The sequence below is a fragment of the Perognathus longimembris genome, chromosome 23 (genome assembly GCF_023159225.1).
Source record: "Perognathus longimembris pacificus isolate PPM17 chromosome 23, ASM2315922v1, whole genome shotgun sequence".
Classification (NCBI taxonomy): domain Eukaryota; kingdom Metazoa; phylum Chordata; class Mammalia; order Rodentia; family Heteromyidae; genus Perognathus; species Perognathus longimembris.
The window spans coordinates 663,383-677,416 of NC_063183.1; the positions used below are offsets into that span (position 1 = coordinate 663,383).

The 14,034-nt window shown below is 57.6% G+C and overlaps 2 protein-coding genes across 2 annotated transcripts; both read left to right on the forward strand.

The window, feature by feature from the left end:
• Nucleotides 1-7,220: 7,220 nt before the first annotated feature.
• Nucleotides 7,221-9,492, forward strand: Metrn (meteorin, glial cell differentiation regulator). Its single transcript, XM_048332750.1, has 4 exons — nt 7,221-7,448; nt 7,631-8,031; nt 8,937-8,996; nt 9,079-9,492. Exons 1-4 carry the CDS (start codon nt 7,351-7,353, stop codon nt 9,393-9,395), a joined length of 876 nt encoding a protein of 291 aa, XP_048188707.1. The 5' UTR covers nt 7,221-7,350; the 3' UTR covers nt 9,396-9,492.
• Nucleotides 9,493-12,292: 2,800 nt separating this feature from the next.
• Nucleotides 12,293-14,022, forward strand: Antkmt (adenine nucleotide translocase lysine methyltransferase). Its single transcript, XM_048332923.1, has 5 exons — nt 12,293-12,964; nt 13,093-13,197; nt 13,311-13,451; nt 13,548-13,598; nt 13,750-14,022. The coding sequence occupies exons 1-5, from the start codon at nt 12,803-12,805 to the stop codon at nt 13,990-13,992; spliced, it is 702 nt and encodes a 233-aa protein (XP_048188880.1). The 5' UTR covers nt 12,293-12,802; the 3' UTR covers nt 13,993-14,022.
• The last annotated feature ends 12 nt before the right edge of the window (nt 14,023-14,034 follow it).

A 14,034-nucleotide genomic window follows, 5' to 3' on the forward strand; every position in this document is an offset into this window, starting at 1 on the left:
TTCATCCCGGAGCCCGCACAATAACCCAGGCCAGGCCAGGCCAGGCCAGGCGTCAGGGAGGACGCGTGCCCAGGAGCGGCTCAGCGCGTGTGCAGCGGGCAGAGGACACCCGGGCCCCCGGTGCCAGCAGAGGCCGAAGGGAAAGGTGTCCGGCTCGCCCTTGCCCCTTGCTGTCCTCACCTCAGCTGAGGAAGGGGAGGTCTGGTAGAGGAGGCGGATGGTCGGACCTCACATCCTCCAGGACCCTTCCGTCGAGTTTGGGCCAGACCTGCTGGCCTTCCCATTCCTTGAGCATGCATGGCCAGCCAGTGCTCTAGACAACCTCCGTGCCCATATGATCATGCAGACACAAGACTAAAGAGACCCTCATTCTCTCACAGAACCATGGGAACACATGGCTAGAGACCCTTCCAAGGGCCGAGATGGAAGTATAAAAGGGTGCAGAGATGAGCTCAGGAGGGCAGCGCCACCTGATGTCACCAATGAGTTCAAAACCCAGGGGCGGCAGAAGTGGTTTGGGGAGAACGCAAGGGTCCTGAGGTCTTAAGGAACTCGCCAAGTTTCTTGTGGAATGGATTGAAGCCAGAGCATGGCAGCCACTGTGGCCCTGGGTAGATTGGTGTGGAGAACCTGTAAGCACAATTAGAGCAGAGAGGCAGAGGCTAGTAGTGCCAATCTGGGGCCTCCTGGGAGCAGAGGTGAAGAAAGCTGACCAGGGTCTGATGATGGGGTATGGACTGCAGGGCCAAGTATCTAATAGTATGAGAACAGCTGGTGCCAGCTCCCAAGCCCACACTGGCCTGTGGTGAGACCTGGGTAGTGAGACCAGGCTGGCGGGCCCTGGGCTGGTTTTGGCGACATGGAGTGCCGTTTTTGCTGTGGGGGTGCTGGGCCCAGCCTGTCCCAGCCAGGGTACATGCATCCCTGTGTGCCTGAGACTGGAATTTTATCTTACTAGGATGTGGCTTAGCATGAGACAGAATGTAACTACAACATTGAAGTCATGGAAGGTCTTTCTGACCTTCCAATGACCTTGTGGCAGTGGGTGTGGACAGTGAGTGACAGACAGGTTACAGCTCACATTTCAGGCAGCCTCAGCTAGAGTTGTGCTTGAGTTGGGAGAACGGTGCCCTGGCCCTGGGGGGAAAAGCACAAGCGAGGGAATAAGGTGGGCATGGGCCAAGGTTAGGAAATTTGGAACCCAAGAAGCAGCTGTGTCTTTGTGGAGTCAGAACAAGGTCAGAACAAGGACAGTACTTCGGGAGAAGGATGTTACAGAATGGTTTCAGAAGTCCTAGTCTTCCTCCTCACCTGCTTTCTCCACCTGCCGACCTCCCCAGGCCAGGTATCTTCGTCTCTCCTCTCCCTGCTTTTACCTATCACCCCACTTTCCTTCCCCCACTTATTCCCCAGGGTGCAAAGAGTTATTTTGTGATTCAGGCAGGATCCCATCTCTCCTTAGGCCCTGCCAATTCTTTGTGGCAAAGCCCCAAGCATCTGGCATTAGTTTAGTATCTGGTCCATAGCCTCAGCCTATACCTATCCCTGATTCTCAAAGCCCCTGGCACACTGGGCTGTAAGGTGCCACATCCCTCACCTGTAACAGTCTTACTGAACATTACTCATCAGCAGCACCCTACACCCTGTTCTTGCTCCACAGTGCCTTGCAAATGTGGCCCAAAGCATTTCTTCCCCAAACACCTGTCCTCCTCAGCCTGTGTCCACTCACTGTGCAACAATGGTGTTGAGTGGCATGTAGCTGAATGCACTGCGGAGGGCCACACTGGGCTTCCTTTCTTACCACAGTGCTCAGCACAGCACCATGGTACACGGGTGAGGTTGCCAGCAGCCGGTCATGGGCCAGGTGGAGGACCAGCTTCGCCTCAGAAAGAGCCTCTGGAGAGCAGTTGATGCCCCTAGAGAAGCAGCTCAGGTATGTTTTCAGTTTTCTCTGGGGGAATGTGTGGGTACTGCTCAGCTTCCATTCACTTCCCTATCAATCTGGGAGGCGGCGGGGGGGGGGGGAGGACAGATGTAGGGCGGCCTGTGAGGGCACAGGGAGCATCTCTCACCTAGAAGACCCCCGAGTGCAGGTACCCCTCCACCTGCATCACCCCTCACCTCTAGCGCTCTTGCCTTGACTGCTCCTCACTGCCACACAGTCACTTGCTGCCCCTCATCTGGAGCACTTCTCACCCCCTCTACTCACTTGGAGGACCAGCCCTTCAATGAGAGTACTCCTCTGTGTGGACTGTCTTTCACTTGGAGCACTGCCTCACCAGGAGCACCTGTCTATCACTTGGAACACCACTTTCCTTGATGCCTCAGCACAGAGGTGTCACCCTGGTGTAGTCATCTGGGCTCTGTCAGGTCACAGGACAAGAAGTAGGCCGAGGACCAGAGGCTGCTGGCAGGTCTGGTCCTGAGATGATGGAGGGCTAAGGGGGAACATGGTCACATCAGGGAGCAAAGATCACCCCATTTGGCTTCCTGGATCTGGAGCCCTGGTTCCACATCTGAGTCTTGTCACAGGAGACCTCAGATTTGCGTTCTGAGGGACGCAGGACCTAGGCCATATATGTTCTGGGGGACACAGGACCTCAGGCATGTCCTGGGAGGCTCTGGAGCAGATATGTGCCTCAGAGCCACGTGCCTTGGTGGAATTCTTAAGTGGGGCCCCTTAGGTATTTCCTCTCACTGAGTCCATCCTGGGAAATGGGTCTGGGTCCTATGGGGGCCTCCCTTCAAGACCAAAGTGGTTCATCCTGGGACCAGATGGGCACTCTATTCCCCTCCACCCTGCCCCTGCCCAGAGGCAGAGGCCTGGGGAGAAACAAGTGGGACACCATGTTGTGAGTGTTTGGCTACTTTGATCATCCCATAGCCAGAATGGGTACCCACTGCCATGAGTAGGCCGTGCCTGTGACGCCCTAGGAGCCATAGATAGGACGGCGGGGCGCTCTGCTGCCCTTAGCCCTTGCTTCAGCCTGCCCTGCCCTGTCAAGGCTGAGGATGACTCAGGGCCCAGCTGTCACCGCGGCAACAAGCATAGCCTAGTGATGGCAGTCTGGTCTCCTAGCAACGGCCGTCTCCTAGCAATAGATATTTTCCCAGCCCTGGCTGCAGCAGCAGCAGCAGCAGTAGCAGCAGCAGCGGCGGCAGTTATTTTTAGCTCAGCTGCAAATCAATTGGCAGCTGCATTTTGGGCTCCTTGGGAGATACAAGGTGTGGGGGTGAGCTTCTTAGGCAAAGAGACAAAAGGGCACAGGGCCAAAGGTTAGCAAGGCCAGATTCCCAAGACAGAAGAGCAGGGGGCTGGGAATATGGCCTAGTGGCAAGAGTGCTTCACTCGTATACATGAAGCCCTGGGTTCGATTCCCCAGCACCACATATATAGAAAATGGCCAGAAGTGGCGCTGTGACTCAAGTGGCAGAGTGCTAGCCTTGAGCAAAAAGAAGCCAGGGACAGTGCTCAGGCCCTGAGTCCAAGGCCCAGGACTGGCAACAAAAAACAAAACAAATAAACCAAGACAGAAGAGCAGTGGAAGGGACCCAGAGGAAGTGCAGGCCACGTAGAAGTCACAGCTACAACCATGTCCTGGACATGGCCCCTGGGAGCCCCTGCCCGAGGCCTCTACAGGCTAGGTCAGGAGGGGTGACCCAGTGCTGGCAGTGGACACCGCTGGAATGTATTACCGAATGGCCTGGTGGCTCCTGTGCCTGAGCTATGGGACCTGTCTTTCTTGTCTCAGAGTTCAGTCAGAGTAGCAGGTGTGGCCAGTGCTAGGTGCCACAGGTTCACAGGACACAGGAGGGATGGCCACAGGCCACCCACATTACTGCTCACCCTGAGATTCATGTAGGGAGATCATGGACAAGCATGAGCCCTCACCCCTGTCTCTGAGCATTCTCACAGTTTCCTCAGGAACTGTTTTCATTGAGCCCAAACTCAGCCTTGACCCTTCAGCCTGGCCTGCCCACTCCCCACCATCTACTTTTTGTCATCTAGATTTACTCAAAGTTCCACTGTCCTGGGGCTTTTAGCACCACATCTTCCATTAACTCTCCTGGCTCTTGGTGGTGTCTCCTGGGAGTTCCAGTTAGCCTAGCCTCTACCTTGGACAGGAGTGCTTCTTGTCTGCTCCAGCACCACATGCTGCCCATCAGGATGGCCTTAGTGTAACTAGCTGCCTCCCTGCTGCTATCTCCCCTGAGTTGCCTGTCCCAGCACTGCTAAGGACCCAACATCACAGATGTAGCACTTCATCCTGCTAGAATCTGTGCTGCAGGTGAAAGTGAGCAGCCCAAGGGTATACCCTCCAACAATGCCGGAGGCCTCCATAGCCCCACCCCAGCACCCCATGGGGGAACCTCCAGGGCTCACCTAAGGCCCTTCTAGGGAAGTCGGGACATTAACTCTATCTCAGAATGGGTTCTCAAGCCGGCTAGCCCTTTCTGGGTCACAGAGCTTTGGGATGCTCTGTTTCCACTTAGTCCATGTCAGGCAGCAGTCTTGGGATAGGGGGGCAGGGACAACCATTCTGGTCTCTGCTCTTTCCCAGAGGGAGCTGGAACCTTCCACACACCATGTCTCATCATTCTGAGCGCATCCTGAAGGCAGTTCTTCTTTTTCTTACTGGAGTCTCTTCTGCTACTCTTGTTCTGACTCAGGTGGGATGGAGAGGGGCCCCTTTTGAGGGCATCATGGCATTGGAAAGCCTAGAGCTAGTTGTACTTGAGGAGATCCCCCAAACTGACCTTAGCCATGGAGAAACTTGAGATTTGGGGTGTCATTCATCTGAAAGTTCACTCATTTATTTTCCAAGTATTTGGATCCTGTACTTACAGAAACTGAGGCTGAACATGGCCATCTGGGTCCCCTGCCCATAGGTATTGGAACTCCAACAGGCTACACCCAGGGACATCCCTGGGCAGACATGCAGAAGCTGTAAGAAGTGGCATCTGTCCAAATCTTGTGGTGACACTGTCATTGTTGGGCTGCTTGGCATCAAGGAGACAGTGTGTGTGTCTTCCAGGAACCCTAACACTCCAGACCTCTGCCCCTTCTCTGGGAGAGGGCAGGCATGGGACATCTGGGCCTGAGGCTGTAGCTCAGGGGATGACTCCTCATACCACCACCAGAGGGCGCCTAGAACCCACTTCTGCTCAGAGGCCTGGACTCCGGTGGCCACTACCCTACTGACCACCAAGTGGCTGGTCCTGCAGCCCCCTAGGCCAGGAAAGCTGTGGTAACTGACCTGGGTGCCCCACTATCCTGTGAGTGCCTTGAATGCATTCTATTTTTCCACCAGGCTCTAATGCTCTTCCTATTTATTTATTTATTGTCAGTAATGATGCTTAAACTCAGAGCTGAAGTGCTGTCAGTGAGGGTTCTTTTTTTTTTTTTCCTCAAGGCTAGCACTCTACCTCTTGAGGCAAGCACTCTTGCCACTAGGCCATATTCCCAGCACTCTACCTTTTTTTTTTTTTTTTTTTTTTCTTTTGCCAGTCCTGGACCTTGGACTCAGGGCCTGAGCGCTGTCCCTGGCTTCTTTTTGCTCAAGGCTAGCACTCTGCCACTTGAGCCACAGCGCCACTTCTGGCCATTTTCTATGTATGTGGTGCTGGGGAATCGAACCCAGGGCTTCATGTATACGAGATAAGTGCTTTTGCCACTAGGCTATATTCCCAGCCCCAGCACTCTACCTTTTGAGCCACAGTGCTACTTCTGGCTTTTCTGTTTATGTGGTACTGAGGAATTGAACCCAGGGCTTCATGCATGCTAGGCAAGCACAATACCACTAGGCCATATTCCCAGCCTCTCCCTGAGCTTTTTGCTCAAGGCTAGTGCTCTACCACTTTGAGTCACAGCTCCACTTTATGCTTTCTGGTGGTTAATTGGAGATGAGAGCCTCACAGATTTTCCTGCCCTGCCTGGCTTTTGTTTTACTTCCTGTCTCTATGGATTTCATTGCTCTAGGGTCCTCCTGGAAGTAATCACATAGTCTTTGTCATTTGTGAATGGCCCAGTTTCATTTAGCTGTGTCTCAAGAATTGTACACATACAGGATGTTCAGCACATCTCTTATCCCCAGTGAGTTCATTGCTTTCTATGTTAACTAACACATTGTATGGGTAGACCACCCTTTATAATCCCTCCATCTGCCCTAGGACCCTGGGTTGCCTTTCACTTCCTGGTTATTTTGATTTTACTGCAAGAGCTATTGGAGCCACTTTGGGATCTGGAGGTAGACTGGCAGGGGATCCAATTGCTCTCTCATGTTAATTAAGGCTGGCATTGGTCTCTAATAGCCCACGCCCAGGACAGAATGCTGGCTTCAAGGAAGAGCTGGAGAGCAGTAGGTGGAGCTAACACTTAGGGGCTGCAGAGTCTGTGCTGGCTCTTGCAGGTGACTAGCCTCCTGGCAGGGTAGGATTCTTGTCCTCGAGGCCTGTAACCTCCTTCAGGGCTGGGTAAGAGTTCTGTCCTCTGCGCTTTCCTGTCTGGAGTCCTCACCCCATGCTCCCCTCAAGTCAAAGTCTGTTTGAGGCTACTGCTGTTGGCAAGCCCATTACTCTTTGGGCTGCACACTGACCTCAGGGCGCCTTTGAGATTCATACTGTCTGGATTTATAGGGGGCCCGTGGCTCCCCTGTCAGCTCCTCCGAGGAACCCCACCCTACACAGTATTCACTCGACCCCGTGTTGTGTTGGGTGGGACTGAGAAAGGATGTTGCAGAAGGCAGGGCAGCCAGCCCTGGCTTCTCCCTTCAGAGCTGGTCAGCCGGTGTTCCTCAAACCCAAGGCCTGTCCACCTCCAGGACACTCAACATCCTCTGGGAAGAAGAGTACTTACTCCTTTATCCGTGGGGTACCATCTCTGCTTGGGGAGATGACCCGGGCAGGATGTTGGTTAGGAAGTCAGTCCCTCCTTCAGATGTCTTCTAAGGTAAGCACCTCCCTCCCCTAGGTTCCGGGGACTGAGGGGCCGGGGAGGGGGGGAGGGGGGTGCTTCCGCCCTTCCCCGCCGAGCCCGGCTCCACCAGAGCTTTGCTGGGGACGGAGGCTGGACCGGGAGGAGCCGCTGGGGCCCAGAGTCTCCCCGCCCCTCGAGCATGTCCCACCCCTCGTGGCCGCTGCCATTGGCAGAAAGTTCCGGGCGCGATGGCCATTGGCTGGGGGCGTGGCCCCGCCCTCTACACTGGCGCTGGCGGGGTCGGAGCTGAGCGGTCTGGCGGAGGGGACGCGTGGGGCCCGGCGGCGGCGCCCCGGGCTGCTCCCGCCGCCCCGCCCCGCTCCGGGGCAGCGCCGGGAGAGCCCAGAACCCAGGCGCGGGCGCGTTCCTGCGCCATGCTGGCCGGGGCGCTGCTCCGAGTCCTCTGTTGCAGCCTCCTGGTCGTGTCCGCGCGCGCCGGCTACTCGGAAGACCGCTGCAACTGGAGGGGCAGGTGAGGGCCTCCGGGGAGGCCGAGGGGCAGGTGCGAGCCTCCGGGAGGCTGGGCTGTGGGTTGGAGGAACGGGGTGCCCGCGCCCAGGGAGCGCGGGCCTCCGCGTCCTGCACGGCGGCGGCAGAGGGGAAGGGGCTGAGGCCCCGGCCGGCTGCCGCCTCAGCGCCTCGTCCTATCTCCAGCGGACTGACCCAGGAGCCTGGCAGCGTGGGGCACCTGGCCCTGGCCTGCACCGAGGGCGCCATCGAGTGGATGTATCCCGCCGGGGCGCTCCACCTGACCCTGGGCAGCCCCGAACTAGGCGCGCGGCCCACTATCGCCTGCCTGCGCTCCTCGAGGCCCTTCGCAGGGGCCCAGGTCTTCGCAGAACTGCCCGGAGGCACCTTGGAGCTGCTGCTGGCCGAGGGCCCGGGCCGGGCCGGGGGTCGGTGCGTGCGCTGGGGTCCTGGTGAGGGCCGGGCCCTTTTCCTGCAGGCGACCCCACACCCAGACATCAGCCGCCGCGTAGCTGCCTTCCGCTTTGAGCTTCGCGAGGACAAGCATCCGGAGCTGCCCCCGCAGGCCCAGGGCCTTGGTGTGGATGGTGAGTGATGGACTGACCAGGGCCTCGTCTGCACGACTGTGAGTGCATGCACGATAAAAATGAGTGAACGAGAGGAAATGGGCCTTGTCACTCCACTGCATGGAGGTCCATCTGGTCTGTCAGAGTCTGCCCTCAGTGGGGAATGTAGCTCACACAGGTCAGAGGGTGGTGGGCTGAGAAGCCCTTGCCCTGCTCCCTCCTCCCCAGAATTCCTCTTGGAGAAAGAGCATGCATCAGGACAAATATGACAAATGCAGAAGGGGTAGGCCAGGCAGGGCAACCTTGGGGCTCTGGTCCCCGAATGGTTGGGGGAGGGGATGGCAGGAGCAGAATCAAAACTTGTGGCTAAAGCTGTCCAGGGCTCCCTGACCTAGTGGTGACCTCACTCCCCTCCCCCAGCCCAGACAACAAAAGTCCAGTGTGCCTCATCACTATGGCAACACAGGGTTGCCTGGCCTCCCTGCAGGGCAGCTGGCCCAGCTCTTTGCTCTCCTGAATTTTGCAGCCTGACCCTGCAGGGCTGTCACTGTACTTGCCTTGGGCTGGGGACCCCAGGCCAGGGCCAGCCAGACCCTCTGCCACCCTGCTGGGCTGTGGTTCTGTGGTCTAGGAGGCAGCTCTGGGAGATCACAGAGGAGTTCCTTGTTCTAGAGTGAGGTGTTAAGATGGGCATGCAAGAGTGCACCAGGACACTCGAGCTCAGTCCTGCAGTCATGTAGCTCACCAGGAAGGTGCCTGTCAGAGTGCCCTGACCTAAGGGCGCCTTCAGGCTGTACATACATGCGGTATGGCTCTTTGGAGAAGGGGCTGGCTTCTAGTTCTCCTTCCAGTTCCTGCTGAGAGGAGGCATGGGCTAGTTCCTGGGTGAGGGCAGAGACTGGTTTATGTCCTGCCTTGCTTGCCAGGTGCCTGCAGGCCCTGCAGCGACTCGGAGCTCCTCCTGGCAGCATGCACCAGTGACTTTGGTGAGTGTCCCTGCTGCAGAGGGAGCTTGGGACCTGCCTCTTCCTCCATGTCCTCACCATTGGCCAACATGTCTTCTTGCAGTGATCAATGGGACCATCTATGGGGTCACCCATAACACAGAGTCGCAGGAGTCTGTCATCACTGTGGTAGCCACCCGCATTCTCCGCCAGATGCTGCCACTGTTCCAGGTGGGGGGCTCTGAGGGCCAAGGGCAGGCCTCCATCCACACCCTCCTGCAGTGTGGTGTCCGTCCTGGCCCAGGAACCTTCCTCTTCATGGGCTGGAGCCGCTTTGGCGAGGCCTGGTTGGGCTGTGCCCCCCGCTCCCAGGAGTTCAGCCGTGCCTATGCCACTGCCCACGCTGCCCACACTCACCCCTGTGAGGTGAAACTGGACTGAGGGAACTGGGGAAGACCAGTTGCACCTTCTCCTGGGGGAGGGGTGCCAAGGAAAGGTGACATGAGGGTGGGGGGATGGAGGGCCCCAGATGGCATCATAGGACCCATCACTTCTGAGCTGATGGGAGTCACCAATAAGAATATTGCTCATACTAGCTACTGTATGTAGACTTAGTTTCTTGGGTCAAGCCCAGGCTTGGACCTGCCTCACTTCATTTAATCTTTTCTCTCTCTTCTGCCCCTCCCATGCCTCTTAGCCTGGACTCTCGCCTGCTGCTCTGGCTGGCTCTTGTTGGCCTCCATTTCTAGGGTTTTCCTAGGGCTCAGAGTGGCAGTGGAAAAGGTGCCAACATTTCCAAGGCCTGGGGTGATTGTGGTCCCTTACGTGGACTGGGGAGAGACAGGCGAATACCACAGGCAATGAGCTGGCCTTGGGAGGGAAGGGGATTGCAGTCTGGCAGAGCGCCAATTTCCTCTGTGGTCATTGTGAGCCCAGAGTCATCCTTGGCCGGGTCTCACCCTTGAGGAAGAATGGGCCCCTCTGACCAGAGGCCCTTTCGACGTGCTGAGCATCCAGACGTGGCAAGGGTGTGGGGTCTCCACCGCAGAATCTTGCTTGTCTGTTTCCATTGGGAGGGGTGTACAATGGGGTCTCTAAGGACTGTTTCCCGCCACTGGCCCCATTGTCACTGTCCCTGCCTTTCTCCTGGGCCTCTCAGCTACATAAAGGGCTTGTGGGGCTCCGCACAGACAAACTGGAGGCTCTGGATGAGATGTGTGTTGAGGCTTCAGCTCTGACTGGGCAGATTCCTTCCACTTCAGCCCCTAAGCTCCTGGGCAGGAGTCTCAGCTCCAGTGCCATAGGATCCTGGGCTGCCCCAGAAATGCCTGGCTGGTTTTCTTTCTTCCTCCTTCTCCTCTTTTATCCCTCCCCGTCCTCCAATACTGGGGTTTGAAGTCAGCCTCATGCTTGCAGCCATGCTTCTAGGAGAAAAGGCTTTCCATCCTTACCTGCCTGCCCTCACTGGGAAAGGAGCCAAGAATACAAGTGGAGGCTAGAAGCCCTGGCAGGCTAAACAGAGCCCTCATCTCCCAGGTCAGAAATAAGCAGGGAGATGGCAAGGACAAAGATGACAAACAGGGTTCTGTGCTCCAAATTGAGCTGATGATGGCTGATGGGCACTCTAGGTCACTCCAGTGGCTCTCCTGAAATGTCCATGGCACAGGCTGTCAGGAGGGAAGAGCCATATTCTTTTACTTGGATTGTGTCTGATGAAGCTGAGTGGAGAGGACCCTCTAGATGGCACCCTTTCTTCTCGCCATCTGGCTCTCCTTAGGCTTCTTGCTTTCTCGCTCTCTCTCTCTCTCTCTCTCATTTTTTTTTTTTTTTTTTGCTAGTCCTGGGCCTTGGACTCAGGGCCTGAGCACTGTCCCTGGCTTCCTTTTGCTCAAGGCTAGCCCTCTGCCACTTGAGCCACAGTGCCACTTCTGGCCATTTTCCATATATGTGGTACTGGGGAATTGAACCCAGGGCTTCATGTATACCAGGCAAGCACTCTTGCCACTAGGCCATATTCCCAGCCCTCTTGCTTTCTCTTATCAGCTACACTTCCAGCCATTGGAGGCTGGGACTCAGGACTCAGACCCTCACTTTTTCATCTCCAGTCTGGACCATATCTTGGATGCCAGACCCTACTATCCCTGGCTCCAGCACCCTGTACCCCAGCATCACGACGACTAGAGGAGGAGGGAGCTCTGTATTCCCCCACTCCTCACTTATCTTGGAGAGATGGTCCAGACAGGTCTCCAAGGCTTTCCCACCAGAGCTGAGCAGCATCCTCGCTTTTGGTACCTGCCCAGATTATCTAGCCAGCTCCCCACAACCTGCCCTCAGAGCTGTTCCCACTGCCTGTCCTCAAGGCCACACTGCTGATGGCTGCAGACCACTCCCAGACCACCTATACACAACACACTGGGCAGCTACATGGCCTCTGCTCACTTGCTCCACCAAGGGCCTGATCCCCCTTCACACACACCCTCCCAGAGGAAGTTCCTGCTTGCAGCCTATGCTGTGCTCAGGACAGGCTGCAGATAGCAGGGTCAAAAGAACCCCATGTACCCCAGAACATCTCTAGAAGGGTGGGGACATGGGAGGGGAGACAGCAAGGCAAGTGTGGGCAAGCATGTGGCTTGGAGTTAAGTGAGCTGGGTTGGGGGCCTTCAGTGGGCCAGACATACCTCTAGCGGTGTGCAGACACACACAGGCACACCAAATTGTTGAAGGTCCAAAGGCTTAAGAGCCCTTGGTCTGAGTATGAGTTGGATTAAGTTGCTGAGAACCTCTCAAGTACTCTGGGTATTAGGAATCATCCTGAGTAGCAAAGACAAGAATATGTGTGTGTAAGCACTCCTGCTTGGAGTTTGGTGTCACCTTGTTCCAGGAGGGTACTACAACCCCATAAGCGACTGGACACTGAGCTGGGCGGGATAGGCCACCTCCTCCCTAAAATGAAGGCTCTCCAGTTGCCGATCATGCTAGTTAGGCTGGGACCAGTGTGCCAGCAGCCAAGGGAGGCACTGCACCAGGGGAAGGGGTGTTGATCTTGAATACCAACTGGTGTCTGACCCTGTTGGGCTCCTCACCAGGGGCCATGGGTGGCTGAAGAGGATTAGGCCAGAGCTGTGGGCACAGCCCCTTCTCCATACAGACAGGCCAGACATTCATGGAAGCTAGGTCTCAGCAGGGATGAGATGTCAGGCCCAGCCAGGCCCAGGGCTTTGTCCAGAGTTACTCTTCCCTTTTGTTTTCCATGGCTTTCAGGCTGTTTTACACACACACACACACACACACACACACACACACACACACACACACACAAAATACCAGTTGCCAGAGGCCAAGAACGTAACATCTGGACTCCAGAGCAACATCTGTCTCTCCCCATTCTTTCCTTGTCATCCCTCCCACGAACCCCCTTGAACTCCTAGGCATCCACTCCCCCTAATTATCCTTGCTAGGAGAGGAAAATGCAGGAAGTCTCTGTGGGACCTGACCTGGGCTTGGCTGGCTTTCCAAGGAGTCCTGGCCAGCGAGCCCGAGACGCAGTCACACGGGGCAGTCACACGGGCCTGGTGGCTGCGAGGCCCTGACCAAACCCGGGCCTTTTACCTCGGTGTGTGGTCTCCGGTGCCCTGCGAGGCTCCGGAGTCTCGGCCCCACGCCGGCATCCAGACGCAGAGTGCGACGTGGCGGACGGAACCGGGAGGGGCGGGCCCGGCGGAGCTGAACGGGTGACGGACCGGCCGCTTCCGGTATCCCCGGGCTTCCTGCCCGGCCGGCTGTGGGACCGGCGCAGGCTCCTGCGACCTGGGAAGGCCCGGCGACCTGGAGACGCGGGCCCGGCGGCCATGGAGCACGAAGACCCCACCGAGGTGTTCTCGGAGCTGCGCGCACGGCGGCTGCGGGCGCCGGAGCTGCTGCAGCTGGCGGCAGGCTCGGGGCTGGCAGCTTACGCCGTGTGGGCGCTGCTGCTGCAGCCAGGCTTCCGCCGCGTGCCGCTCCGGCTGCAGGTGCGGGGCTTGCGGGACCCGGGCCCGGGGGCCTGGCGGGAGCGGCACGCCGAGGAGTTCTGGCGCGGCCGCGGGGGAAGCCCGTGGCAGCCTGAGCCCAGCGTGTGCACCTCCTTTTCCTCTCCCAGGTGCCCTACATCGGCGCGAGCGCGCAACAGGTGGAGCATGTGCTGTCGCTGCTGCGAGGCCGCCCCGGAAAAATGGTGGATCTGGGCTCTGGCGACGGCAGAATTGTAAGTGTGTGTGTGTGCGTGTGTGTGCGCGCGTGCGCGCGCATTCATCCGCGTGTTTTCAAGTCTCCCCCCCCCCCCCCGCCAGTGCCACTCCACACTCGTGACTCCCACAGGTGCTGGCGGCACACCGCTGCGGTCTCCGACCGGCCGTGGGCTATGAACTGAACCCGTGGCTGGTGGGGCTTGCACGGCTGCACGCCTGGAGGGCTGGCTGTGCCAGCGGCGTCCGTTACTGCCGCGAGGATCTCTGGAAGGTAACTTAGGGAGTCCTAGGTCCCTCAGGCCCAGGTCGCAGTTACCTCATGCCCTTTACAGCCCAGCCCTCATCTCTGCTCCTGCGTCTTCCACAGGTGAGCCTAAAGGACTGCTACAATGTGTCTGTGTTCCTGGCCCCCAGTGTGGTAGGTTCGGGTTTGCTGCTCTGCTAGGAGGTTGGGCCACATTCAGTGTTGGTGGTCCCGGGCCTGGGCCTAGGTGCTAGGACAGGATGGGCTGGGTGGGCAACTGTGGCTGCTTGCCCCTCCTTCTCCTACTCCCTGTTCTTTTCTGCAGCTTCCCCTGCTGGAGGACAAGCTTCAGGCAGAGTTGCCCTCAGGGGCTCGTGTGGTATCTGGGCGCTTCCCCCTCCCTACTTGGCAGCCTGTGGCAGTGCTGGGTGAGGGCCAGGACCGTGTCTGGGCCTATGACATCCCTAGTGCTGGGCCTGCTGTGCCCTCTTGGGGGGCCCCCATCCAGGCCACCACAGGGTTGGGTTCTACCTCAGTCCCTGGGACCCCCATTGTACAGGCTGGCTGACTGGACACAATAAAGACTCTGCAGATCCCACTCCAATTTTTG

Bases quoted from the DNA above. Each gene is read 5' to 3' on its own strand.
- Metrn (XM_048332750.1), top strand. From the start codon at position 7,351: ATGCTGGCCGGGGCGCTGCTCCGAGTCCTCTGTTGCAGCCTCCTGGTC. The intron at 7,449-7,630 runs GTGAGGGCCTCC...TCCTATCTCCAG, and splicing joins CGCTGCAACTGGAGGGGCAG to CGGACTGACCCAGGAGCCTG. The intron at 8,032-8,936 runs GTGAGTGATGGA...CTTGCTTGCCAG, and splicing joins CCAGGGCCTTGGTGTGGATG to GTGCCTGCAGGCCCTGCAGC.
- Antkmt (XM_048332923.1), top strand. From the start codon at position 12,803: ATGGAGCACGAAGACCCCACCGAGGTGTTCTCGGAGCTGCGCGCACGG. The intron at 13,452-13,547 runs GTAACTTAGGGA...CGTCTTCCACAG, and splicing joins GCCGCGAGGATCTCTGGAAG to GTGAGCCTAAAGGACTGCTA. The intron at 13,599-13,749 runs GTAGGTTCGGGT...TCTTTTCTGCAG, and splicing joins TGTTCCTGGCCCCCAGTGTG to CTTCCCCTGCTGGAGGACAA.